Here is a 27,139-nt window from a genome sequence, read left to right as displayed (position 1 = left end):
TATTATAATTTGCATTTATTAAACAAACAGTTCTTTTACAATAAAAGGCCAAAAAAAATATCTCCTGCTGAAAAAAAAGGAAAAGTCTGGGATGCTTTGAGAAATTAGGACCTCTGAGAGATATTTTAAAGTATTATGGAATTGAAATATAACAAGCACAAGCAAAGCAGCAGATTGGATAATTATATATACAATACATTGTTTCTTTGATAAATGATCTGTAAATTAATTTGATGGAAGGAGGTGTTCAACAAATGTTTGAGAAAGTCACTAGCCCTGAAAGAAGCTTTGGCTAGTGCTCTATGTATTATAGTAATGGATTTGATAATTTCCACTAGCCCAGACCAAGCATTCACTAGCAGAGTGTGGGGGCTGGTGGATTTGTCAATTTACATTTCAACTGCTAGGTCTAAAAGATGGAATGCTTTTCACAGGTTGCTAATTTGAACCCTGAGAAATGGTTAATTATTATATAATTTTGACATTCATATACAGTGAGACCTGGATAATCTGGACTCCAGTAGTCCAGAAACTCCACCTTACGGACACCGACATACAAAACAAACTCTCCACTATATAAATGTGTTCATTAATCTGGATACTCAACTTCCGGAACAAGATGGCCATTATCCAAAACAATTTCTTCCAACTGATCATTTAACTAGAAAACTTGATATAACATGCTACAAGTTCGTTCAGCCATGGCCAGTAACAAGCAGTATCCACCACCATGGCCAGTGACAAGCAGTATCCACCACCATGGCCAATAACAAGCAGTATCCACCACCATGGCCAGTAACAAGCAGTATCCACCACCATGGCCAGTAACAAGCAGTATCCACCACCATGGCCAGTAACAAGCAGTATCCACCACCATGGCCAATAACAAGCAGTATCCACCACCATGGCCAGTAACAAGCAGTATCCACCACCATGGCCAGTAACAAGCAGTATCCAGCACCATGGCCAGTAACAAGCAGTATCCAGCACCATGGCCAGTAACAAGCAGTATCCAGCACCATGGCCAGTAACAAGCAGTATCCAGCACCATGGCCAGTAACAAGCAGTATCCACCACCATGGCCAGTAACAAGCAGTATCCACCACCATGGCCAGTAACAAGCAGTATCCACCACCATGGCCAATAACAAGCAGTATCCAGCACCATAGCCAGTAACAAGCAGTATCCAGCACCATAGCCAGTAACAAGCAGTATCCAGCACCATGGCAAGTAACAAGCAGTATCCAGCACCATGGCAAGTAACAAGCAGTGTCCACAACCATGGCCAGTAACAAGCAGTATCCACCACCATGGCCAGTAACAAGCAGTATCCACCACCATGGCAAGTAACAAGCAGTATCCACCACCATGGCCAGTAACAAGCAGTATCCACCACCATGGCCAGTAACAAGCAGTATCCACCACCATGGCAAGTAACAAGCAGTATCCACCACCATGGCCAGTAACAAGCAGTATCCAGCACCATGGCCAGTAACAAGCAGTATCCAGCACCATGGCCAGTAACAAGCAGTATCCACCACCATGGCCAGTAACAAGCAGTATCCACCACCATGGAATGTAACAAGCAGTATCCACCACCATGGCAAGTAACAAGCAGTATCCACCACCATGGCCAGTAACAAGCAGTATCCACCACCATGGCCAGTAACAAGCAGTATCCACCACCATTGCCAGTAACAAGCAGTATCCACCACCATGGCAAGTAACAAGCAGTATCCACCACCATGGCCAGTAACAAGCAGTATCCAGCACCATGGCCAGTAACAAGCAGTATCCAGCACCATGGCCAGTAACAAGCAGTATCCAGCACCATGGCCAGTAACAAGCAGTATCCACCACCATGGCAAGTAACAAGCAGTATCCACCACCATGGCCAGTAACAAGCAGTATCCAGCACCATGGCAAGTAACAAGCAGTATCCACCACCATGGCCAGTAACAAACAGTATCCACCACCATGGCCAGTAACAAGCAGTATTCACCACCATAGCCAGTAACAAGCAGTATCCACCACCATGGCCAGTAACAAGCAGTATCCACCACCATGGCCAGTATTAGCAGTAACAAGCAGTATCCACCACCATGGCCAATAAACCCCAACAGACAATTAACATGTGCCAAAGGTTAGGTCTCACACCTCTGAGTATGTGTAGCTGTTGGTTCTTTGTTCGATAGTTTTCCTTCAACATGGTTCACTGATTTAGCATACCATTTTGTTTTTACAAAATGTAATTAATAAAATTAAGATCAATTGTCATTTGGTAAAATGTAACTCTATATTATTTTTTACACTAATCAATGTACGACGTTAAAACTTTCGGCAATTTACGGTGGGTTTTTTTTCCCGTAACACTGTACGTTTCAACTGTAATTTATCATTTGTTATGTTCGATGTGCAATTATAATACATGACCAAGAAACTGTATACAAACACTAGGCCTTATAAAATAAAAGTTAGGGTTATACAAGTTTAAAAAAAAAAAACATACACAAAAGGGGCACCACGGGAGGTATTTAAAAGGGCATGGTTATTCATAGCCGTAAAGTAAGTGGTATTTTTGAGGCATCACGGCAAAGGCACAAGGCAGTACGGCAAATGCCGTGGAGCCGTCGTGAATTTCGAAGCCTGGTATTACCAAAACCTGGATGACCAAAACCACTTCATGTGTATGAAAATTAATATTCTAAATAATAAAATGTAAGTACTTCTAACTTAAATAATTAAAAATGGCTTTAATAGTGATAAATACATCATAGTATTTAAAAACTTGGGTCTGTCACTTTTAAAAATTGTGTGAAAACCACTTTTAAAATATTTATTTTTGTTTGTATACAGGACAAAACAACAAAGAAGTTTTGTGATTAAGCAGTTTCATGGAAAAGTTCGAAAGCTGGTCAGACACAGAGTAAGTATTTATGTTGGTCAACTGGTCCCTGCATAGTGGTTCAGATCTGGTTAAAATGGCAGTCTGTTATGTTTCTGTTTTGTTTCAATTATTTATGCCTTGTGTGATATTTGAACCGTTTTTTGATCCCCCATCACCTGCACACACATTTTTGTCGTCGTAACATTTTACTATTTGGTGACCCAAACCTCAGTATCCAAAAACTAATGCTAACTTCATTATAAATAGCAAACATTTTGAGGTTAATTAATCATTGACATTCTAAATAATATGTCATGGTAAAGATAATAACCTGTTCATCCTCTCTACCTTCTCTTCCTTCTATTTCACCTCTTCATTAGTACATTTGGAACAAGCTATTGCTTGTAAAATATTCATATTATAAAATGTTGGGAGAGGCTTTAACACTGCTTTTTTTTAACAGCAATAAAATAGTTTCAACCAAATATTTAGAAGAGATCAGTATTCTCGCTGCTCCATTTAAGCCCCGCTATTGCATTTTGTCGCCCTCCTTTGTAATTGAGGACATAAAGACAGACTGACAATTTTGACAAATTTGGCGTCAAATAAGTGATTTTTCAGTCGGAGATTGCCTAATCGATAACAAATTAAATGTTTTCATTGCTCAAATAAAATATGGCTTTTATTGTGTGTATCAAACATACAAATGAATACAGGTATGGGACAAAATAGAGGCTGTTAAATTACATTATAGTAATTGTCATCAGCTACTAAAGTTTTCATCAGTTGCTTTTACATACACAACGCAGCTTGTTTCCTTTGATGTCCAGTGTGCAGACTGATTTTTTAACAAAAAATTTGGGGGGTGGGGGAGTGTGCATTTGGAAATAGCAGAGATGTGCTGTAAAATATAGAAGGTTGTGGGAAAGTAAAGAGGGGTCCAGTAAAATAAAGGAGGGTGCTGCAGAACGTGAAAGGAGGGCAGCAAAATGCAATAACGGGGCGGGCCATACCACTTAAATGGAGTTTATTGTAATCTTGGTATTTCATATAAGTATCTATTAATGATTTAATATTAAGGTACTTTTAGTTACTGGTAGTATGGTTGTATTGTTGCATTGCTCTTGATGACTATGGTATGTATTCATTTTTCAGGAAGCTTCAGAGATTTTAGAGTTGGCCTACAATGAATATGCTAATGCAGCCCAAAGACTTTCCATTATGGAGGAGTTCTATGGACCTAGTTTTACACTCTTCAAGGTACTACTTTAAAAGTGATTATATTATTTGTCTTATGGTCACTGTAAAAAATTAAGTGAAACTGTTAATTAACATCAAACCTGGTGTGACCATCGGTCATTGGTCTACAGGCTGGTAGGTACTGTGTTCGGATACCAGTCGAGGCATGGGATTTTTAATCCAGATACCAACTCCAAACCCTGAGTGAGTGCTCCGTAAGGCTCAATGGGTAGGTGTAAAACCACTTGCATCGACCAGTGATCCATGACTGGTTCAACAAAGGCCATGATTTGTGCTATCCTACCTGTAGGGAAACGCAAATAAAAGATCCCTTGTTGCCTGTCGTAAAAGAGTAGTCTATGTGGCGACAGCGGGTTTCCTCTAAAAAAAATAAAAACCCAGTGTCAGAATGACCATATATTTGACGTCCAATGGCCGATGATATGATAAAAAATCAATGTGCTCTAGTGGCGTCATTAAATAAAACAAACTTTACTTTTTCAAACCTGGTGTTGACAGATTTCACGTTAAAATTTAGGTCAGGAGGCTGAATTTCTTGGAAAACAGAGTAAAATTGTAAGGAATATATACTAGTGGAAAAAAGTAACTGTGTATGGTTATCATGTTAATAAAAACATAATTTCAAGACATAAAACGATAAAATGATCATATAGCATTATTTATTAGGCAATTAAGCAAAACGTCAATTCATTTAAAATGTCACAGCATCCGTCATTTCATCGGTATTGGGGATGAAAGACATGGGGGGTAAAAAAACAGTGCACAAAGTTAATAGCGCGTATGGCCACCGTTTGCGTCGATGCAGGCCTGGCACCGTCGCCTCATAGAGCCTACCAAATTGTTGAAGAATGCCTGGGGAATGCCGTTCCAGATCTGTACTAACGTCTGACCAAGTGCTCTCAACGTCAGCGGCTGGTTAGGCAGTGCACGTACACGACGTTGCATCTCATCCCAGACGTGCTCGATTGGTGCAAGATCGGGTGAGACCGCAGGCCACTGCAACACATTGATGTTCTGCTGTGCTAGAAAATCCATTACCACCCGGGCGACGTGAGGTCTAGCATTGTCATGCTGAAGCGTGATGTGACGTTGCTGTCCTTGCACAAATGGGATGACGTGAGCCTGAATAATGTCGTCACGGTAGCGTACAGCGTTCAAATTGCCATCGATGACCACAAGAGGTGTTCGTCCAGTTGACGTGATGCCACCCCAAACCATGACACTGCCTCCGCCAAATGCACGTCGCTCCACAACACAGGCGTCACTAAAACGTTCTCCAACATGACGATACACTCTTGAACGGCTGTCACTGCTGTCCAAGTGAAACCTGGACTCGTCCGTAAACAGTATACCCGCCCAGTCACGGCGATTAAAGTGCAAGTGTCTTCTACACCAAGCCAAACGTGCTACACGATGACGTCTTAGCAAAACTGAACGGACAGCCGGGCGTCGCGGACGGATATCATGTTCACGTAATCGATTCCGTACAGTTCTGGGATTAATGGCACGCAATCCAGGAATGGTCCGCGCTGTCAGACTTGCCGTTTGGAATCGATTCCTGAGGTGCACGGGTCTGATGTGGTTGTCCTGCTGTCGTGACGTCACGCGTGGACGGCCTGCACGTTGTTGGTCTCTGACATTACCAACATGTTGATAACGTCTCCACAAAGCCTGAATACTGTTTATGTGTACACCAAATTGCGTAGCGACAGCGCGATGGCGCATACCAGCCTGGATCATGCCAATTGCGCGAAGGCGGTCATTTTCGTTTAGCCTGGGCATTGCTCTGCTACAATTTTCAACAGAAATAACCTGCTTTTCTATACCCCCGGTTGGCATGCAATGACCCGACAGTTGAAAAGTCGACAAAAACTTGAAAAGTAACATGCTGGGAGAAAAAAATGGGAAAAACATGTTCATGTCCCAGAAGCAAAACTGCACGTGCAAATACGGCATTGACCCAGCTATTGTGTGGCGGTGCATTCACTGGTAACATGTACAAAACATCAGGCTAAAATATTGAGCGGTTTTATTTTCATCCGATTTTTTAGGTTACACAGTTACTTTTTTCCACTAGTATATAACCAATATCAGATCTGTTTTTTCTATATTTTTATTTTGTATTTTGTGGGGTTTTTTAATTTTCAGAACCATGCCACCAAGTCTCTGGATCAAATCCTCACTGAGCAGCCCGACAAGAAGGACATGATTCTGAGCAACATGAAGGAGGCACTTCTTCCACTCGTAGACAAGTAAGAGGCACTTCTTCCACTCGTAGACAAGTAAAAGGCACTTCTTCCACTCGTAGACAAGTAAAAGGCACTTGTAGACAAGTAAGAGGCACTTGTTCCACTCGTAGACAATTAAGAGGCACTTCTTCCACTCACAGACGAGTAAGAGGTCTGCAGGAGCCAAGGCTTTTATTATCGGCTTACTCCACAAAACACAGGGATTTAACCAAATATATATGTGATTTGAGCTATGAATAGGCACTTTCCTACAATTAAACTGGCCTGGTATTGTTGACTTGCTGGAATTGTTTTTTAAGTCTACATGTTTGATTTTAGTCAGAATTGTTTAATGCTTTCAATGTGTTGGGAGGGCTGAGGAGAACACTACAAATAGAGATTTGCATTTCATTCTCTATTTATAGTAAAAACTTTGTTGTATTACATATTACAAAAGACTTCAGTTAAGTTCATTAAGATTCAGTTGTTTTCTTTCTCAATTCATCCATTTTGTGATTTTAATTGTTTTTATGTAAAATACTTCTTTTTTCAGAGAAATATTGATACACTCCATGATTCATAGAATATTTTTTGAGTTTTTTACTTATGCAAGTGGAAAAATGAGAAGTGTAAGTGTTTTCTTTTCACTCAATATGTTTAGTAGTTACCAGTTTTTATTTGATGCATTAATGTAACCCTAACGTATGTTTCCCACTTTAGTATTACTACCATATTTGTGATAATATTGCAAATGGATAGTTTTTATTGTTTAGTTTATTGCCCAAAAATATATTTCTGTTTGTATGTATAGAATATAAATAAAATAAATGGTATCAGCCTTTCTTTTTTCTTTGTACTTCAACACATACACACACATTTATTGTTCACTAATGTGATGAAAAAAAAATGGAATACAATATTTCATTCATATTTGTAGGTGTAAATATAAACCACATGTTACCTGTTAAACTGATTAATTATTTATTTTACAGGAAATGATTGAGTTGCTGAGAGAACATCTTGTTACCATTCTACACACGCGAGATGGGGCTCGGGTTGCCATGCACTGTGTTTGGCATGGCACAGCTAAGGTATGATTATATTCATATACAGTGTTCCCTCGATTTATTTCCCCCCGATTTAATGCCAACCCCGCCTGCTGTCAACTTCTTTTCAAGTATCGTTTGTTTATCTGTTTAATTTCCTCGATTTACTGACACACTCGCCACCCACCAAAGTCCTTTTTGAACTGAACTCCTTTTAGTCATTATAATCCCCTCAATAATACCACCAAAGGTGTGGTCAGAAGTTAATTGTAGTGCTGGAATTAACCCTGTTGATTGGTGAAAATCTAATACCGATCACCACCAGTAGTATACATTAAATGTGCTTTGTGTTACTGAGTGGCAATTAGCAACAAATGTTTTGGTAGCCGCGGTATTCATGCCCAATTAGCACTTGCAGGACAAGATCAAATGACAGTCTGATAATCACATGATAGATAGGTGCATTCAGTTTGTTATTTCATTCATGGATTAATTACTCCAGGTCTGGTAATGATCTCTAGTTACCACTAAGTGACGGCATTCATTTGTAAAATAAGCCTGGGACATTGTCAGTGTCATAACCATAAAAAACTGTGGGATTCATACAGGGGTTGTTCCCTGAGAGCCTCACGTAGAGTTGCTTGAAGCACCAGCCAATGAAACGAAAGCATCAGGGGATCTCGTTGGTGATGTAACACACAGTTTGTTTTATTTTATTAACAATGAACTCAAATAGACTTTGATGAGTTTGTCAATGTTGATAAAGAAGTTGAGACATTTGCCAGTCTCAGTGATGAGCACATTGTTGAAAATATCGAGATAACTTGTGACAAAACGTGCGATGACCAGAAAGAAGAGTCGTCAAGACTAAACCGGAGCCCATTCCTTCAGTGGCCATGCGGCGCCAGGGATGCCATTAAAACATAAAATTTTCGTTTTGTAGAAGGGAATCAACATTCTGACTTACCATGTTTATAAATACATAAAATAATTGATAATTTCTTACCTGGTTCTTATTTTTATTTTATTTTATTTTTGTTACTGCCTGCTAGTTTTATTTAAAATGTGTCATTCTGTTGACATTTAGCAACTTCAAAAAAATATGCTTGGTAGTAAACCCAAGGCACCCTCACCATAATTGCATTGGTACATTAGTTGGCATTAAATCTAGGTTATACTGTATATCAAACTAGGGTACTTTTGTCTTTCTGGTTTGTTTTTTTGGCTTTGATTTTTATAGAATGGAATATAGCTTGGATGTAGGACACTCACCTGACGTGTGGTGGGATGTAGGACACTCGCCTGACGTGTGGTGGGATGTAGGACACTCGCCTGACCTGTGGTGGGATGTAGGACACTCACCTGACGTGTGGTGAGATGTAGGACACTCGCCTGACGTGTGGTGGGATGTAGGACACTCGCCTGACGTGTGGTGGGATGTAGGACACTCACCTGACGTGTGGTGGGATGTAGGACACTCGCCTGACGTGTGATGGGATGTAGGACACTCGCCTGACCTGTGGTGGGATGTAGGACACTCACCTGACGTGTGATGGGATGTAGAACACTCACCTGACCTGTGATGGGATGTAGGACACTCACCTGACGTGTGATGGAATGTAGGACACTCACCTGATGTGTGGTGGGATGTAGGACACTCACCTGACCTGTGATGGGATGTAGGACACTCACCTGACGTGTGGTGGGATGTAGGACACTCACCTGACGTGTGATGGGATGTAGGACAATCACCTTACCTGTGATGGGATGAAGAACACTCACCTGACGTGTGGTGGGATGTAGGACACTCACCTGATGTGTGATGGGATGTAGGACACTCACCTGATGTGTGATGGGATATAGAACACTCACCTGACGTGTGGTGGGATGTAGGACACTCACCTGACGTGTGATGGGATGTAGGACACTCACCTGACGTGTGATGGAATGTAGGACACTCACCTGACGTGTGGTGGGATGTAGGACACTCACCTGACGTGTGGTGGGATGTAGGACACTCACCTGACGTGTGATGGGATGTAGAACACTGACCTGACGTGTGATGGGATATAGAACACTCACCTGACGTGTGATGGGATATAGAACACTCACCTGACGTGTGATGGGATATAGAACACTCACCTGACATGTGATGGGATATAGGACACTCACCTGACGTGTGGTGGGATGTAGGACACTCACCTGACGTGTGATGGGATGTAGGACAATCACCTTACGTGTGATGGGATGTAGGATCAATTGCCCTCAATGGACTCAATGGTTGTTCTCTGCCAACTAATGCTCCACAACAGATACATAAACACCAAATAGCCATAATTTAGATGTCATTAAACACATATTCCATACCTTACATTATTTTGTTTTTAATATATTAATATATAACAGTTAACTTTTTATAAAATCACATAACATAGTAAAATGATCTTGTGGTAAATTTGTGACTTTCATTCGTCAATAAATTTGTCCAGAAATGAAAAGCAATACAATACAAATAATATAGTGACATACATTTAAAAATATTTATTTATTTATTCTTATATCATGTCAGTAATTTTTAATTACATCATCTAATAAAAATCCAGTAAACAGCTGAACATTTGTCAGGGTTTTTCCCAGGGCCGTAAAGCATAGCGGCACGGCACGCCTTGGTCTGTAAAGTAAGCACTTTGAGGGTGTGTAAGCGCCTTAAATCAAATGCCGCTACGCCTTTATTTCAAGTATTTTAGAAAAACAGTTACCACAAGTACTCTTGCAAACAACTTGTCTAACAGTATCTCAAGCACACCTAATCACCATATAGGTAAAACACTTGCTCAATACTTAACATTGGACCAGTCTTTAGCTCACATTCTGGTGTTAATTGGTGTTTGGTCATTTTACCAGACATATTCTGGGACTGCTAATCCGCCAGGAAGGCGTTTAAGCATAACGGGATTTTTTGTTTTGTTTATTTGATACATACAAGAAAAGTTATATTTTATTTCAGCAATGAAAACATTTATTTAATTTCTGCCTGGAAAAAGCACTTATTTGGCGCCAAATATGTCACGTGATCAGAACAGTCATTCTGTCTTTTGTGCTAATTCACTGTCATCTGATATTTTTTCATCATTAGTAGATTTAATTTGTCGTAACTGATTATTTTTATTTACTGTCATTTGTTCATTCAGTAATTTGAAACGAAAGTACTTTTATCAGCCGGCAACATCAAAGCGATCGATTCGTTTGAACAAAGTAGAAATAAAAAGGTCAGAACAGTGTTATCCCACATATGGGAATCATATTATAAAAAAAAGATTTAAAAAAAAATATATATTGAATATAATATTAAAAATAAAAATAAAATAAAACATGATTTACTGGATTGAAGGCAAGTGCCTTAAAAAAAAAACTCCTGGGGAAAGGCCTGTTTGTGAATTATTGAACAGGTTGAGCGCCCATCTGACCTAGTGTTAAAAATTGACCTCTTGACAGTTTATCTGTTAAATGACCTGTAAGGATAGTCAGGTGGCCTCTTTTAAGGCAGTATCGGCTTAATACAGGTGTGGGGGCGGGACGTAGCCTAGTGGTAAAGCACTCGCTCGATGTGCGGTCGGTCTGGGATCGGGCTATTTCTCGTTCCAGCCAATGCACCACGACTGGTATGTCAAAGGCTGTGGTATGTATTACCCTGTCTGTGGGATGGTGCATATAAAAGAACCCTTGCTGCAAATCGAAAAGAGTAGCTCATGAAGTGGCGACAGCGGGTTTCCTCTCTTCATATCTGTGTGGTCCTTAACCATATGTCTGATGCCATATAACCGTAAATAAAATGTGTTGAGTGCGTCGTTAAATAAAATGTTTCTTTATTTCTTTAATACAGGTGTTTTGCTCTGAGATGACATGTAACTTGGTCTCTTGAGACAGGTGGTTGCTGATTAGGTATATTAGTGTTTGTGGTATTAGGATAAACATGGACCTATTTTATAAGTATCTGGTTTATCATTTAATTATTGATAATGATTGTTGTTACTTACAAAGTTTCTAGTTTGTCTCTGAATTATCAGTATACAAACAAAACCATTTGATTTTAAATCCCTGTGTTGTGGTGAGTGTATGAACGATGCCATGTTAAATGACGTGAATGTAATTGTTGTTGTAGGATCGGAAAGTGATCATTAAGTGTTTGAAGACTCATGTGTTGAAAGTGTGTAAAGAGGAGTACGGACACATGGTGATGCTGGCTATCATCGACGTGGTGGACGACACCAGACTGGTACACAAGGCTCTGCTTGATGTAAGTAATGACACCACACCGGTACACAAGGCTCTGCTTGACGTAAATAACGACACCACTCTGGTACACAAGGCTTTGCTTGACGTAAGTAACGACACCACTCTGGTACACAAGGCTCTGCTTGACGTAAGTAACGACACCACACTGGTACACAAGGCTCTGCTTGACGTAAGTAATGACACCACATTTGTACAGAAGGCTCTGCTTGACGTAAATAACGACACCACATTTGTACAGAAGGCTCTGCTTGACGTAAGTAACGACACCACTCTGGTACACAAGGCTCTGCTTGACGTAAATAACGACACCACTCTGGTACAAAAGGCTCTGCTTGACGTAAGTAACGACACCACTGGTACACAAGACTCTGCTTGACGTAAGTAATGACACCACATTTGTACAGAAGGCTCTGCTTGACGTAAGTAACAACACCACTCTGGTACACAAGGCTCTTTTTGACATAAGTAACGACACCACATTTGTACAGAAGGCTCTGCTTGACGTAAGTAACGACACCACATTTGTACAGAAGGCTCTGTTTGATGTAACAACACCACACTTGTACAGAAGGCTCTGACGTAAGTAACAACACCAACATGTACAGAAGGCTCTATTTGACATAAGTAACGACACCACACATGTACAGAAGGCTCTGTTTGACATAAGTAACGACACCACACATGTACAGAAGGCTCTGTTTGACGTAACAACACCACACTTGTACAGAAGGCTCTGCTTGATGTAAGTAACGACACCACATTTGTACAGAAGGCTCTGTTTGACGTAACAACACCACACTTGTACAGAAGGCTCTGTTTGACGTAAGTAACAACACCACACATGTACAGAAGGCTCTATTTGACGTAAGTAACGACACCACACTTGTACAGAAGGCTCTGTTTGACGTAACAACAACACACACATACAGAAGGCTCTGTTTGACGTAAGTCACGACACCACACTTGTACAGAAGGCTCTGTTTGACGTAACAACACCACACATGTACAGAAGGCTCTGTTTGACGTAAGTAACAACACCACACATGTACAGAAGGCTCTGTTTGACGTAAGTAACGACACCACACATGTACAGAAGGCTCTGTTTGACGTAAGTAACACCACACTTGTACAGAAGGCTCTGTTTGACGTAAGTAACGACACCACACATGTACAGAAGGCTCTGTTTGACGTAAGTAACAACACCACACATGTACAGAAGGCTCTGTTTGATGTAAGTAACACCACACTTGTACAGAAGGCTCTGTTTGACGTAACAACACCACACTTGTACAGAAGGCTCTGTTTGATGTAAGTAACGACACCACACATGTACAGAAGGCTCTGTTTGACGTAAGTAACGACACCACACATGTACAGAAGGCTCTATTTGACGTAAGTAACAACACCACACATGTACAGAAGGCTCTATTTGACGTAAGTAACGACACCACACTTGTACAGAAGGCTCTGTTTGACGTAACAACAACACACACATACAGAAGGCTCTGTTTGACGTAAGTCACGACACCACACTTGTACAGAAGGCTCTGTTTGACGTAACAACACCACACATGTACAGAAGGCTCTGTTTGACGTAAGTAACAACACCACACATGTACAGAAGGCTCTGTTTGACATAAGTAACGACACCACACATGTACAGAAGGCTCTGTTTGACGTAAGTAACACCACACTTGTACAGAAGGCTCTGTTTGACGTAAGTAATGACACCACACATGTACAGAAGGCTCTGTTTGACGTAAGTAACAACACCACACATGTACAGAAGGCTCTGTTTGACGTAAGTAACACCACACTTGTACAGAAGGCTCTGTTTGACGTAACAACACCACACTTGTACAGAAGGCTCTGTTTGATGCAAGTAACGACACCACACATGTACAGAAGGCTCTGTTTGACGTAAGTAACGACACCACACATGTACAGAAGGCTCTATTTGACGTAAGTAACACCACACTTGTACAGAAGGCTCTGTTTGATGTAAGTAACGACACCACATGTACAGAAGGCTCTGTTTGACGTAAGTAACGACACCACACTTGTACAGAAGGCTCTGTTTGACGTAAGTAACGACACCACACTTGTACAGAAGGCTCTATTTGACGTAAGTAACGACACCACACTTGTACAGAAGGCTCTATTTGACGTAAGTAACGACACCACACTTGTACAGAAGGCTCTATTTGACGTAAGTAACGACACCACACTTGTACAGAAGGCACACTTGTACAGAAGGCTCTGTTTGACGTAAGTAACGACACCACACTTGTACAGAAGGCTCTATTTGACGTAAGTAACGACACCACACTTGTACAGAAGGCTCTATTTGACGTAAGTAACGACACCACACTTGTACAGAAGGCACACTTGTACAGAAGGCTCTGTTTGACATAAGTAACGACACCACACATGTACAGAAGGCTCTATTTGACGTAAGTAACGACACCACACATGTACAGAAGGCTGTTTAAGTATGCAGTTGAAAATGCGCTGTGTTTTGACTAATGTTGAGAAGGGCAATGGAGTACAGGTTGAACACAGTTAACGAGAAGTCGCGAGGCACTTTAATGTCAGTCACAGTGTGGATGAGGCAACGACTTCAAATGACTGGATCCGTTTCCTATGCACAAAGACCAGGGCCAGCATTAAGCAAAGCAAAAACACAACACATTTTCAACTGAAGTGTGCGTGAATATGTGGATGGCAATCATGCACACTTTTATGCCCATGGTGAGAACACATTGCACAGAAAACATACAGAATTTCAGACATGGGTGCGTTGAGAAAACCCATTTGTTGGGGTAATAGTAGGTACATGTGTTTGCAAAACTTTTACCATTTTGTTGTGGCCTATAACCTCACTCTGGGCCTAATCCATGAAGGCCATACATTCCTTCTTTCATAATTAGTGTGTTGGACGGGCATCGTTAACATGTGTAGTACTAACAATATGAGTGACCCTTCAATAGTGACGCTGAATGTATATATATATATATATATATAAATATATAAATCTTCAGAAACGAAACATTTGTCAAAATTATAAGGTATTTGATTTAAAAATTGCATCAACAGACTTGCCTGTAAGATGTTTGAAATGCTAGCTGTCTGAGTATTGTTATAAAGTGTTTGATGTTTTTTTAATTTGGTTTTTGTTTAGGAAATGTTGAAATCTCTGGATGAAGTAGCTCAGAATCAGTATGGCAGAAAGGTTCTGATCTACCTGCTGTCTCCACGAGACCCTCTTCACTTCCATCCAGACATTGTTCACGTGTTACAGGAGGGAGACAAAAACACTACCAGGTAATGTATTCACCTGAGGCCTAATTCACAAAGGTCTCTTAGGCTCTGCTAGACAACAAAGCATCCTCTTTGCAAGTATTTTAGCATTACACTGCCAGATCGCAAAGTTGTGAGAGTTTAGTGAATTAGGTCCCAGGGCTTCAAATTGGCTGACATTCCTGCTGGCTATTCGGTCTGGCAAGTTACAAATTCTGCCACCTAAATCAAAACCTGCCAGACCAAACACGATTGACTCAAACTAATGTCTGAATATAAACGTAAAATAAACGCCAGTCCGATGGGATGACAATAAAATCATCTTTCTGTGGTGATATTTACCGGCAAAAACCAGTCAGGACAATAATGTTTCGACCCCTGTTCACTAGCAGGTAATCTTGTCTTTACTGCTATCGGATAACTTATTCACTAGCTGCTTATTTTACAGGAGACCAAACTGCTATCGTTTCCAAGTTGGAGATTATTAATCCAAAGTAGATGGTTATATTAATCAGTTCTTGTTCTCCATAAATACAAGTTTAATATAGATGGATTAGAATATTATTAAAGTAGCAATGCAAATGTCAATAGCTGAAAAAAAGTGCAGGCTGATGTTCTCTATTATTGTATTCTTTTTATTTGTAATAGAATTAAATCTGTTACATTCATTACAATTTAATGTCATCCCACTGGTTCAGCCATAACAACGTGATTTTGTCCCTTTATATTGGTACTTTGTCTTACTGAGCGTTATTATTTAAGACCAAAAAATATTTCAAAATAAAGTATGGACTTTTGGTGTTATTATTAGTAAGTATTTTTCAAATTTAATTATATGTATTGTCTCCTTTTTTTTTATGTGCATCTGGGTATATGCAAAAAAAAATCCCCAAATTTATATGAGAATGGCTTTGCAAGTTTAAACAAAGTTAATTGATCTGTTTGTCAAATTTAGTACACTAATAAAGAAATAATGTTTGGGGTTTTTTTTTCATTCTGTAAATGAAGTCATATTTGTGTTTGAAGTATGTACTTTTTAGGTGCATCATATTCTTCATTCTTATATGTTGTATTAGATTTATTGGTAAATGTTTTTTTCTGTTTTCAGTAAGAAGGATGGGAAAGTGCGTTCTCAGGAGCTAGCGGACTACGTGTCGAGTGCTCTGTTACAGTACGTGGTGGATCACAGCCGGGACTTGGTGATGAACAACAATACGCTGCTCTTCATCCTCGCCGTCATCTCACATGCAAGAGGTAGTAGTCACGGGTTTAGATCTCACTCATTTGGGTGCAACCACTTTTGTGTCTACTCTTAGCATGGCAAGGTCTTTTTTGCACAGGTACCGTAATGTTGTTAACAGCTGCTAACAGAGTTGTGGATATGCAGCAATTAATTTGAAGTTATTTTAATATAAATTAAATCATAACACTTAGTGGTTTTGAGGTGAATTGTTTTGAGGTCAGCATGTTTGTATTTATTTGGGTGTGATTATTTTGGGCCATCTCAAGCCCTGTTATTACATTATACATGAAGCCTCTGACCAGATGTCAGTTTGCTTGCACTACCAAATAATAGGAATGTTCACTTTTCTTCTCAAAACTTGCAGAGCCAAATCACACTTGTTGGTTTTAGTGCTTACAGTTATTAGTTAATAATTGTCTAGTCTGTGTTAATAATCACAACAATAGTAAAAATGTTATATATGAAAGCATGCATCATGCCCTAGTAAATCATCACTTTTATAATCCTCAGTAGAGCAGACCTGGAAATATTTTTTTGTGTATGGTGCCTGACAAAATTACCTATGTCAATCAATTTGAGCCCTGTCATAAATGAAAATGTGCCTGTCACCAAATGTCGAAATAATGTTACCTGAAGGGACTATAGGTTTCATTTCCGTCCTTCTGTCCATCTGCCGTTTCAGAGGTACAACTTACATTAAATAAACACAATGGCAGTAGATTATTCATACACTGTTCACTTTAGAAGGGTAAATTGTCATGTTAAAAGATGCATAGGTTGTTTGAGCCATTTGGAACACATTGGCATAATCTAGCTTGGTCAGGTCTATTAATAGACATGAGAAACTCCTTATTCCAGGCAAACGCGAAGGCTTTCTAGCAACAGTTCCATAAGCACATGCATGATATGGTCAAAAAACTTTTAAATACACATTTTAAAACGTATTGCTTCAACACAGAAATATATTATTTTGTGTAGGACAAAATGACCATTAAGTTTGTGACTATCAAAGCTTGACAGATGACAAATTTGTACTGGACAATGACCATATATTGTGAGTTTGTTGTTCAGAGATCACTTGCTGCTAATGGTAAAATGTAGAGGGTCTTTTTAAAGGAAGACTATGTTAGAATTATCAAATGTTTGATTACCAATAGCCAATGTTCTCTAGTGGTTTCATTAAACAACACACAAACTTTAAACATTATCTTTTACATTAGCTATTTCAGTTTTATATTTTTTGGAGCTCAATAGATTTCACATCTAACTGGTGATCTTTGACAGTTGTGATTGCACATAGTTCCTTTTTGACTGTCTTCTGGTTTCCCATAATACTGTCTCTTTCTTTGTGCTTGACAACAATTCATTAGTTGTTTTCCTGGGACAGATTTCCTGTTGATCTATGTCATTTGTGAGCCTTGTCTGCACAATATGTAAAAACATTGACTTACTAACTCTGGATTCTAACTTGGTCCAGAGCTGCCTTCTTGTGACGTGAACTTGACCATGTGGTGTAGGTCCAAAGCACGTAAGAGAAACAACGGAAGATCTTTTATTGGTCCCTGTTCCTAGTTTTCTTTGAATCAAAATACTTCTCAATGATCCTTATAGCATCCATCTACCCTAGTGACTGAATATCCTTTACTGACATATCCTGTTTTTTTCTAACAGGTGATCCTACTGAGGCGATGTTAGCCATATCAAAGATTGCAGCTGAGCCGTTTGTGGCTGGGAATTGTGATAATTTCCATATTGTGGAGCACCCTGCAGGTCACCTGGCATTGAAGCGGCTCATTCTTAATGACAAGGAGAGAATAACAGCTAATGAAGACGGTTAATAATACACCAATACGGTTTCCTTTCTCCCTAAAACTGATTGTCCTGGCTAGAATTAAAGTCTTAGATTTGTACTATAAATAGTTATGTTTGATGCTTGCTGTATAAAATGTTTTTTAAATAGTAATTTTACAGATAATCAGGGCTAGCTCTGGTTGAGAAGAAAATGACAAAAACCCTGTTGTTTTCCAGTATCAATTATTGCATGAAATGTATTCACAAAATTAAAAGTAAAATTTGCCAGTTTTTAAAATTCTCAATTGGTGAATTTGGCAAGTGCCAGAGCTAGGTCTGATAATACTCACTGTGTAATCTTCGTTATTATGTTCTTCATTTGGAATCATTCATTATAAATATATTAATGAAATTTTATATACTGTTAGGCTGAAGAAGAAGAAAAAAAGTTTAAATATTAACTGTCCATGGCTTGTCGGATTAAAATTGTTTTTCCCAATAATCGATTTCTTGCACCCCTTGTTTGCTGTGTTCACTCATGTGTGATAGTTTTTTCTTTAGTAACCTCTAGTTTCAACACTCATAATTCTAGTTTAGAATTCCTTTTTCAATAATTTGATTACCCTAAAATATTAAAAACTCTTCTCAGTAAATGTTATAGGGCAATGACCCCAGTATTCGAACAGTACCCAGTATTCGACCAGTGTATTTAATTAAATACTATACTCGTTTAAAAAGAATAGTATATAGATTTTCCCAAAGTATTTTGAACATATGCGACCGGGTGAACATTCTTTCTTCTGGAAATGCAGTAGCAGACGATAACCATGTGAATGAACGTAAGTATATATTCATCAGCTATAGTGACAATATGAATGTTGGCCATTTTTATTGCATGCTATTACACCATCCAACATTCCGTGAATATTTGCAATACTTTTGATCCATTTGAAATCTTTGAAAATGCTGTTAATGTTTTTATTTATGATTAAACAGAGCTGGCAGCGTGGTCAAATCATGTCATATGATAAAGAGGGTTGCCCCAGTATTCGACCAATAGAAAAGCTTGAGGATACATTCCCAAAATAAACTCCCCAAAAACCACAAATGTACTACTTTTATGTCTTTTGGTGCTCTTTGTCAGGACTTACACCATTATATTCTTTTATTTTCAGTCTAATATCATTATCTGTAAATTGAGATTGAACCAAAGAGACTGTTTATCAGAAAGTATGTGTGAATGTGTATACAAGCATGTGCATGCGTGTGTGAATGCATGCATATGTGTTACAGTTGTTAAAATCAACAGTTTTTGGATTTAGTTTGATATATGTTACATTTACTATAAAATAAACTTCAAAGTTTAGTTTTATTAGTTAATTAGAAAGTGGTCGAATACTGGGTCATCTGGTTGAATACTGCATACTGTTCATTGTTACTAAAAACCTACTCTAGTCGGTGTATACCTCATAGACAAAAATTGGGTCTATTTCATGAATAACGTTGCCAGTATGTATGTACTAAGAAAAACTGGAGCAAATGCAAATAAAATGAACATGTTGTAATCCTTTCTTTCTTAAGTGGTCGAATACTGAGGCCGTTGCCCTACATTATCATATCGTAAAAGTAATGATTGTTGACAAACTTACATACGTTTTAATGGAATTTAATATTTCAGTGTTGTTTTCCAAGATCTTGTTGAAAGTTGTTCCACCAGGATCACTTAAGTCATGGGCTGCATGTAATCGAGGATGTTTTGCTCTTATCAGGTTTGTCTAATTTACCAGTTTGTCATTGTCCACTGCCAACTTGGATATTGATAACCTGGATATTGATAATTTTTCACTGCCAACTTGGATATTGATAATTTTTCACTGCCAACTGGGATATTGATAACCTGGGTATTGATAATGTTTCACTGCCAACTTGGACAATTTTCCACTGCCAACTTGGATATTGATAACCTGGGTATTGATCATTTTCATTTTTGTACATTAACTGGACCTCTAACAATAATACACCTCCCACCTTTCGAACAGCGAAGCCAATCAAATCAGAACAAGCGACTAACACTAGACTTCATATTGATTGTTATGGTTGCTCAGGGGAAAGAAGTAGAATTCAGTTGAAAATGGTCACTTTTAACACAATGGAATGTAATACCCATTTGATTGACTAATGAGATATTTTGACCAATCTGCAAGTTGGGTGTAGAAGAGTTTTAAAAAAAAAGGTTTGTTTTTGTTTAATGACACCACTAGAGCATATTGATTTATTAATCATTGGCTGTTGGATGTCAAACATATTTTGACACAGTTACAGTGAGGAAACCCGCTTAAACTTGCCAATCTAATTAAAATTAGCTCCACTATTACATGTGGATCTAACAGCAGCCAGTTGGAACTCATGTCCACCAATCAAAAACTAATTTTAATCAGATTGCTAACAACACTGCGTAGTCTCCAATGTCCAGGTAACATTTTGTCTGTAAATAATAATTTAACTATTGACCAATCACACTTTGCCTTTTATAACGTTATTTGGGAGCTTACAAATTCTAAAAATATCTGGAGAGTCTATTTTAGTGGCCATAGTACAGCGAACCATACCAATACGTACGGGATGGGTTATCAGTCTTCAATTTTACATTAAAAATTATTTATTTATTTATAAAAAAACAACTAAATCAGTCTTCAGTTTTACATTACAAATTATTTATTTTATAAAATAAAACATGTTTTACGGCATTCGAAATTCACATGAAACATATCGTATACCCTCAGGATAATTCGGAATGTTTTCAAACTATTTTCAAATCACTGGCATGATTCTGCAAGTAAGGTTTTGATTGGTGGACATGAGCTCAAACTGGCTGCTATTAGATCCACATGTAATAGTGGAGCTGATTTTAATTAGATTGTTCATTTGCCAAACTCTTTTCAATGACGATTTCACGCACATGCTGTAACTTTGATGTCATTGCACAAAAGGTTATATTTTTTAGAAGTTGAATAGGATACCCCAAATATTATTGTTTAAAATAGGTGTTGGAGTTAACGTTAATTTGGCACAGCCTGGTTAGGGTAAAAAAAAGAACAAGCATTGGGGAAGTTTATCTTTAAATCTGGAGAAGTTTAGAAGTTAACTAGTTGGAATTCTTTTTTTAATTTTGAAATTGCATGGTGACATAGTTTAAGTACATTTTTACAAGCAGTTTTCAGTTTGAGCAGAGGTAGCTAAAAATATTTTCAATTCACAGTTTGTTTGAAAATGAGTAGCCAAATTCATGATACAATAAACAAACAAAATTCAATAAAATAAATTAATCAATAACTTCTTCTGTTACTGTTTGATGAAGGTACATTGACATACATTTGCAAAATCCAATTTGTGTTTGAAAAAGACAGCTTAAATACCAAATTTTAATAATTGAGTGAACATTTCAGTTTACTGGAAGTGGATGATGATGATGTTACAACGGCCGTCAAACAGCAGCTTTCAGGAATCAGAAAATCTCTGAAGAAAATGACATTCAGCGGAGCACATCTGCTCGTGAAAAAACTGGAAGCATCATCGCCCACACGGCCTCAGATGATCGACTTGTGATTCCACTTCATAAGCAGACTGGATGGCTGTACAGTTAAATTGCATGAAATGTTTTAATATGTTGTAATATGTTGTGTCCTGGACGATAATAAAGACTTTTCTTAATAGGATAGTGATGTTATATATTACAGGTGTCAAGTCCTTATGCAAAACGTCTTTCAATTCTTACATGTACATATTGTGCTGCCATCAGTAGACTGAAGAATAATTGAGCCAAATGCATAGAGGTCAAGGATGATTATATTGAAAAGTAATGTACAAACATTTGCTCTGTCACTACTTTCAATACTTAGTTGTACAAACTGGTTTTTTACTGTTAAAACTCATGTTTATTTTTTTTGTGGAGAGGGGACTGATCAATCCTAGCTCATAAATTCTGAATTGTTTTGGCTTTCTTGCTGAGTAATATGGATTTCAACAACAAAAAACAGTGTAACAAATAAACTGATTAAAGAAATTTTTATACCATTTTCCATGTCAAAATAGTTTACAATATACATGTAGTGCAACAAGATGTAAACATGTTGAATTATCAGTTTTTCCTCCACAATACTGTACAATGAATAGTTGTAACAAAATCTCTGCTGAATAGGTCTTAAATGTAATATAGCTTACAAAATTTAACACAAACATTTTTTTTTAATTTACTAACTAAAGAAACTATCTGAAAGATATGTGTATTAATTAATGAGATTCTGGCAGTTGTATGCACACTAAAAGTGGAGAATATCTGGTTGCTCCTCGAGGCATTTCTTTTAGTTGGGAAGACAAAAGTGAACAGCACCTTGAGTATGAGTATCCTGCAATATGATTGTTTGATTTGCAGTTCAAAAAGATAATTGGTCATTTAGTGATGCATCAAATCTAAGTAGAAGGCTATTAATCAACTTGTTAAAATAATTTAAATTGACAAACAAATATTTTAAATTTAAGTACATGTATGCAGTCTAAAAACTAATCAAAATCCAGGTATATATAAAGTGACTTGTTTACAAAAATTGTTTGATATCTTTGGTCAAATCTTTCCAAAACATGACTGCAGAATAAAGTTGCCAAACATTGTAAACCTTGATAGAGATAAGTTCACAACATAATATTTGGTTATAACTATCAACAAAAGACAACGACCAAGCATATATTTCAAAGTACTGGCTAATATCACAGAAAGAAATAGTTACAAAGGATTTCAAAATCCAATACAACTTGCATGTGCAATACAAAATTTATTTTCCATTACCGGTAGTGAGGAAACCAGTTGTGATACTATTTAATCTCCCGTTTGTTCCGTTGTAGGGGTGGGATCTAGCTCACTCAGTAGAGCAGGTGCTTGCATCTCAGTGGACCCATTCTCCAACTGTTTTTTCTCATGTCCCAACCAGTGCACCACGACTGGTATGTGCTGTCATGTCTGTGAGAAAGTGCATATAAAAGATCCCTTGTTGCCAATAGAAAAATGTAGCAGTTTTCCTCTAAGACAAGAGTCAAATATTACCAAATTCCTGAAGTAAAATTCCTGAATTGTGCCTATTAGGTAAAACTGAGGTGCCGAGTTATAAGTTTTATTTTAATGAATATATTTCATTGATAAAACTGCCCAAGCTTCTTAATAATAATTCCTGAACCAATGACTGTTTTATCAGGGTTTTTTTAACATTGGAGCAAATTTATACACACTGACAATTATTTAGTAATCACATTAACAAAACTCTGAACAAGCCACTTGTACCATTAACATCACATACGATTTTAAAATTATCAAAAGCGTGTACAATATAATCATAGCTGGTGATTAGAAGTGAAAGACTGGGAAAAGTAATAAAGAAAAATGTGGAAAATTAACGATGTTGAATCAAACATACTACATAATATTTGGGAATGGCTTTAATATTTATTAAAATGTTTTTCTGACACTCTTATGAATCAATACACATCCTATTCAACACAAGTACCAGTATTACAATGCAGGAACTTTATCACAATACACAATATACACCCTTCAATATGTAATGTTTACAAACAAGTTGAAAGACGAATAAAATGATGTCAAAATATATTTGGTAAAAATACAACCAAAAAAACCCATACATACATATACATAAATATATGGACAAAAGTGTATTAACAAATAAGAGTGCTGTACATTTTGATTTTGATTGTGCTGAGATATGGTTAAAACACCAATAAATTGACTATACTTATGGAAAGAATTGGAGAACATATGGAATTGTAGATCAAATATAAGTTACTATTTAGGGCTGTCATGCCTGCTTTTCCTACACAGGTGTAATGTGGGATTGACAGTTAGTAGTGTCTACTTGACTGCCAGTAACACTGTCAACGTCTGACATTATGGATTGAGGCTTTTGGTTGCAGTGTTTAACTGACTGCCAGTAAAAGTAGTTAGATAAATGACCAGGTAGGCTTACTGATTCAATGGGTTTTTTTGTGGTTTTTTAACAATACTTAATGATTGTCTTCAACTTGAGTTTCTCCATCTGAAAATGATTTGACTAAACTCCAAAAAGTGGTCTTGTTTAACACTCAATGCTACCAGAAATGATCTCATGAGAATTGTTTTATTATCAAATATTGACAGCCTATGGTTTCAGTGAAACTGTTGTATAAAGATGAACTTTGCTATGATGGCTATTTAACAAATGTGCAGTAGCTGAACTAGTTGTAACTGTCGCCTGTCTAATGATGGCACAGCATTTGTGGCCTTTGCATAGAAATATGTTTAACTTTGATGAAATTGACACTAAAGACCACTTACATAACATTTTTGGGTGGCCTTTCAACACAGGAGGTATTATGTAATGAAGATACACAAAATAAGACTAATAACAATCAAATCATGGCATTGTATTTGCTAAAATAATGAGATTCATAAACCAACATACAGGTCAGTGAGAATTGAAAATTGGCATAAACCTCGAGGGTTAACCCATCATCACCATGTAATGAAGGAAGGAAGGAAGGAAATGTTTATTTAACAACACACTCAACACATTTTATTTACCAGACCACACAGATATTGAGAGAGGAAACCTGCTGTCACCACTTCATGGGCTACTCTTTTTTTGATCAGCAGCAAGGGATGTTTTATATGCACCATCCCACAGACATTAATACATACCACAGCCTTTGATAAGCCAGTCGTGGTGCACTGGCTGGAACGAAAAATAGTACAATGGGCCCACCGGCGGGGATCGATCCCAGACCGACCACGCATCAAGTGAGCGTTTTAGCACTGGGCTACGTCCCACCCACACCATTCAATGAGGTCCTTATTTTAATGTGCAAATGAAAAATGAGTTCCACAAAACTAGATTTATGCCAGCAACATGCAAATGAAACTATCGTTTTTGCAACTGTCAAGAGGTCTGCAATATAGTGATTGGATGATCTAAAATTATCTCCCTTTAACATTTGATTTTCATTGAGGCTAACTTAGATGCAGTGGTTGTGTTTGTGCAAATGAACATGCCACACAGATAACATGTTTGTGTTTGTTTTGCCTCGAGGTTGGGGACTGATGCAGTTCACTGGATGAGCATTTCACCTGAAGTGCAATGGATCAAAGTCTTGGGCTCCTCGGAAGACCCAGTGGGCATTGCCCTGTCCCAACCTGAATGGCCTGGTTGCTTATCAAACTTTTAGAGTCTAGACCAAAGACTCTAAACAGAGTCTTGACTTTAACACTATGTCAAAGCCATACAAATTGAATGTGTGTATTACTTGTATGTGCTGTCCTTTTTGAGAATGAGCATATACAAAACCACTTTCTGCAATATGGTGGCATTAAATCTAAAATCATTTTAAAATGTGCAGAGGTGTTGTTAAACATTCTTTTTCTTTCCTGCATGTATTTCACCCTTAATGATAGAGGCTTAAAATTAACAATGTAATCAAAATGGGACTATGACATTTTATATCAAGTGGATTACTGTGTCCTCATCGGTGGCGAGTATTTCAACTTATAAAATTAAAAAGTATAATTTAGATACATATTCCAGCATAAATTCTACCAGCATACTGATGGACAAACACAATATGATTCAGAAAGATAGTTATTGTTGTGACAAAACAAACAAAAGGGAATTCTGGTTAACATATGGAAAATGACGCACATGACAAAACAAACAAAAGGGAATTCTGGTTATCATATGGAAAATGACAGCATTGTTGTATTTCTGGTCCTGGTTATATAATTACATTTCATTGATTAGTACTAAGAAGTGACATACTATACATGTACGTCTATCTATCACAGACACTTGAATAAGGCCTTTATTATGCCTAGTATTTGTAATAAACAATTAATATAATCTATGCAAGAAACCATTAAAAAATAGTTGTGACAGGCTTTATAAACAAGATACACTTCCAACAATCAACATATATACAAATATGTATCACATCTTGTTAGCAGATTATAAATAATAAAATGTTTTTAAAAAAAACACTGTAAAATACGCACAAATATAATTTAAAAGAATGTCATATATGTTCTGGTTAACAAAATAAAGTTCAATAAATATTAACATTCAATACTTTTTATAAATTACACATAATAATTAAAATAGAAAAGAAAAGAAAGGGCCCATTTGGCCCCAGTTCACTGAGCTAAAACTGAATTTCCAATTACAAAACTAAATTGGGCCCAAGCAAATGTTGAATTAGATGGAGGGATAATGAACAATGTTATTTAAGTTGCAGGTTATTGCTTAAACCAGTAAGAAAAATTCTAAGCTGTCTTAGCAAATTAGAAGTCAATATTTTAACATTTCTAATAACTTGGATACAATGTTCCTACTAAGTTAAAACTCTTTGAGATGTTAAAATCATCAAATATAGAATTAACCCAAAAGATAACTCACCCTTGTTTCAAACTTTGGGTAGGCACAAAAATAAGAGTAACTGTTATGTTTAGCTAACCAAATCACCTCGGTCCCTTCTCAGAAATGTAAATATGAATATGTTATAAACCAAAATATTTATTTTCTATTTCTACCATACAATTACAAAAACATAACCGTGAACATATCACTTTCAATTAATGTTAAGCACCCAGCAAAAGCTAGTGATCATTTTGTAATGCTATAGAGCACGTGGGTCAAATGAATCTAGAACAGTATTCCAAACTGTCTGACTGTCTTTTTTTCATTTAAAAACCTGTGGTACAAATTAAGTATTTAAAACAAATTGTGTAAAAGTCATGGTAATAACACCATTTAAGTGTGACACTAAGCCTCCGAGTCACGACTCATGTGAGAGGAGTGAGTGAGTCGTAAACTGCTGCGAGCACTGCCAGGCTGAATCAGATCAATAGTACTTCCCGTTATACTCTGCTCATCCAACTCCATCCGCCTCATTGGGAGATCTGTAACAAACGACAAGTTTTCAGTCATGTTAACAAGGAAATTGCTAAAATGTGGATATGTTTTTGATGCACCCACAAAAGTGTTTTTACTATAAATTC

At 37.6% G+C, this 27,139-nt stretch overlaps 2 protein-coding genes across 5 annotated transcripts in view; one reads left to right on the top strand and one right to left on the bottom strand.

Annotated features, from left to right (window-relative positions):
• Positions 1–21,762, top strand: part of LOC121376330 (pumilio homolog 3-like) — a 43,920-nt gene extending 22,158 nt beyond the window's left edge. For both annotated transcript variants that reach the window (XM_041504175.1, XM_041504176.1), the window contains exons 8-18: positions 2,857–2,926; positions 4,043–4,147; positions 6,296–6,399; positions 6,929–7,004; positions 7,368–7,466; positions 11,584–11,718; positions 14,899–15,041; positions 16,126–16,271; positions 17,932–18,093; positions 19,730–19,820; positions 21,498–21,762. In XM_041504175.1, coding sequence (XP_041360109.1) covers positions 2,857–2,926; positions 4,043–4,147; positions 6,296–6,399; positions 6,929–7,004; positions 7,368–7,466; positions 11,584–11,718; positions 14,899–15,041; positions 16,126–16,271; positions 17,932–18,093; positions 19,730–19,820; positions 21,498–21,657 — 1,291 coding nt within the window. In that variant the 3' untranslated portion in view covers positions 21,658–21,762. The remainder of the gene's footprint in view (positions 1–2,856; positions 2,927–4,042; positions 4,148–6,295; positions 6,400–6,928; positions 7,005–7,367; positions 7,467–11,583; positions 11,719–14,898; positions 15,042–16,125; positions 16,272–17,931; positions 18,094–19,729; positions 19,821–21,497) is intronic.
• Positions 21,763–25,810: 4,048 nt separating this feature from the next.
• The window catches only part of LOC121374869 (phospholipid-transporting ATPase ABCA1-like), an 83,601-nt gene continuing 82,272 nt past the window's right edge, over positions 25,811–27,139 (bottom strand). For all 3 annotated transcript variants that reach the window (XM_041501976.1, XM_041501978.1, XM_041501977.1), the window contains one exon: positions 25,811–27,040. In XM_041501976.1, the coding sequence (XP_041357910.1) occupies positions 26,904–27,040 (137 nt within the window). In that variant the 3' untranslated portion in view covers positions 25,811–26,903. The remainder of the gene's footprint in view (positions 27,041–27,139) is intronic.

The sequence above is a fragment of the Gigantopelta aegis genome, chromosome 6 (assembly GCF_016097555.1).
Source record: "Gigantopelta aegis isolate Gae_Host chromosome 6, Gae_host_genome, whole genome shotgun sequence".
In the NCBI taxonomy this organism is placed as follows: Eukaryota; Metazoa; Mollusca; class Gastropoda; order Neomphalida; family Peltospiridae; genus Gigantopelta; species Gigantopelta aegis.
This window is presented reverse-complemented; position numbering and strand designations above follow the sequence as displayed.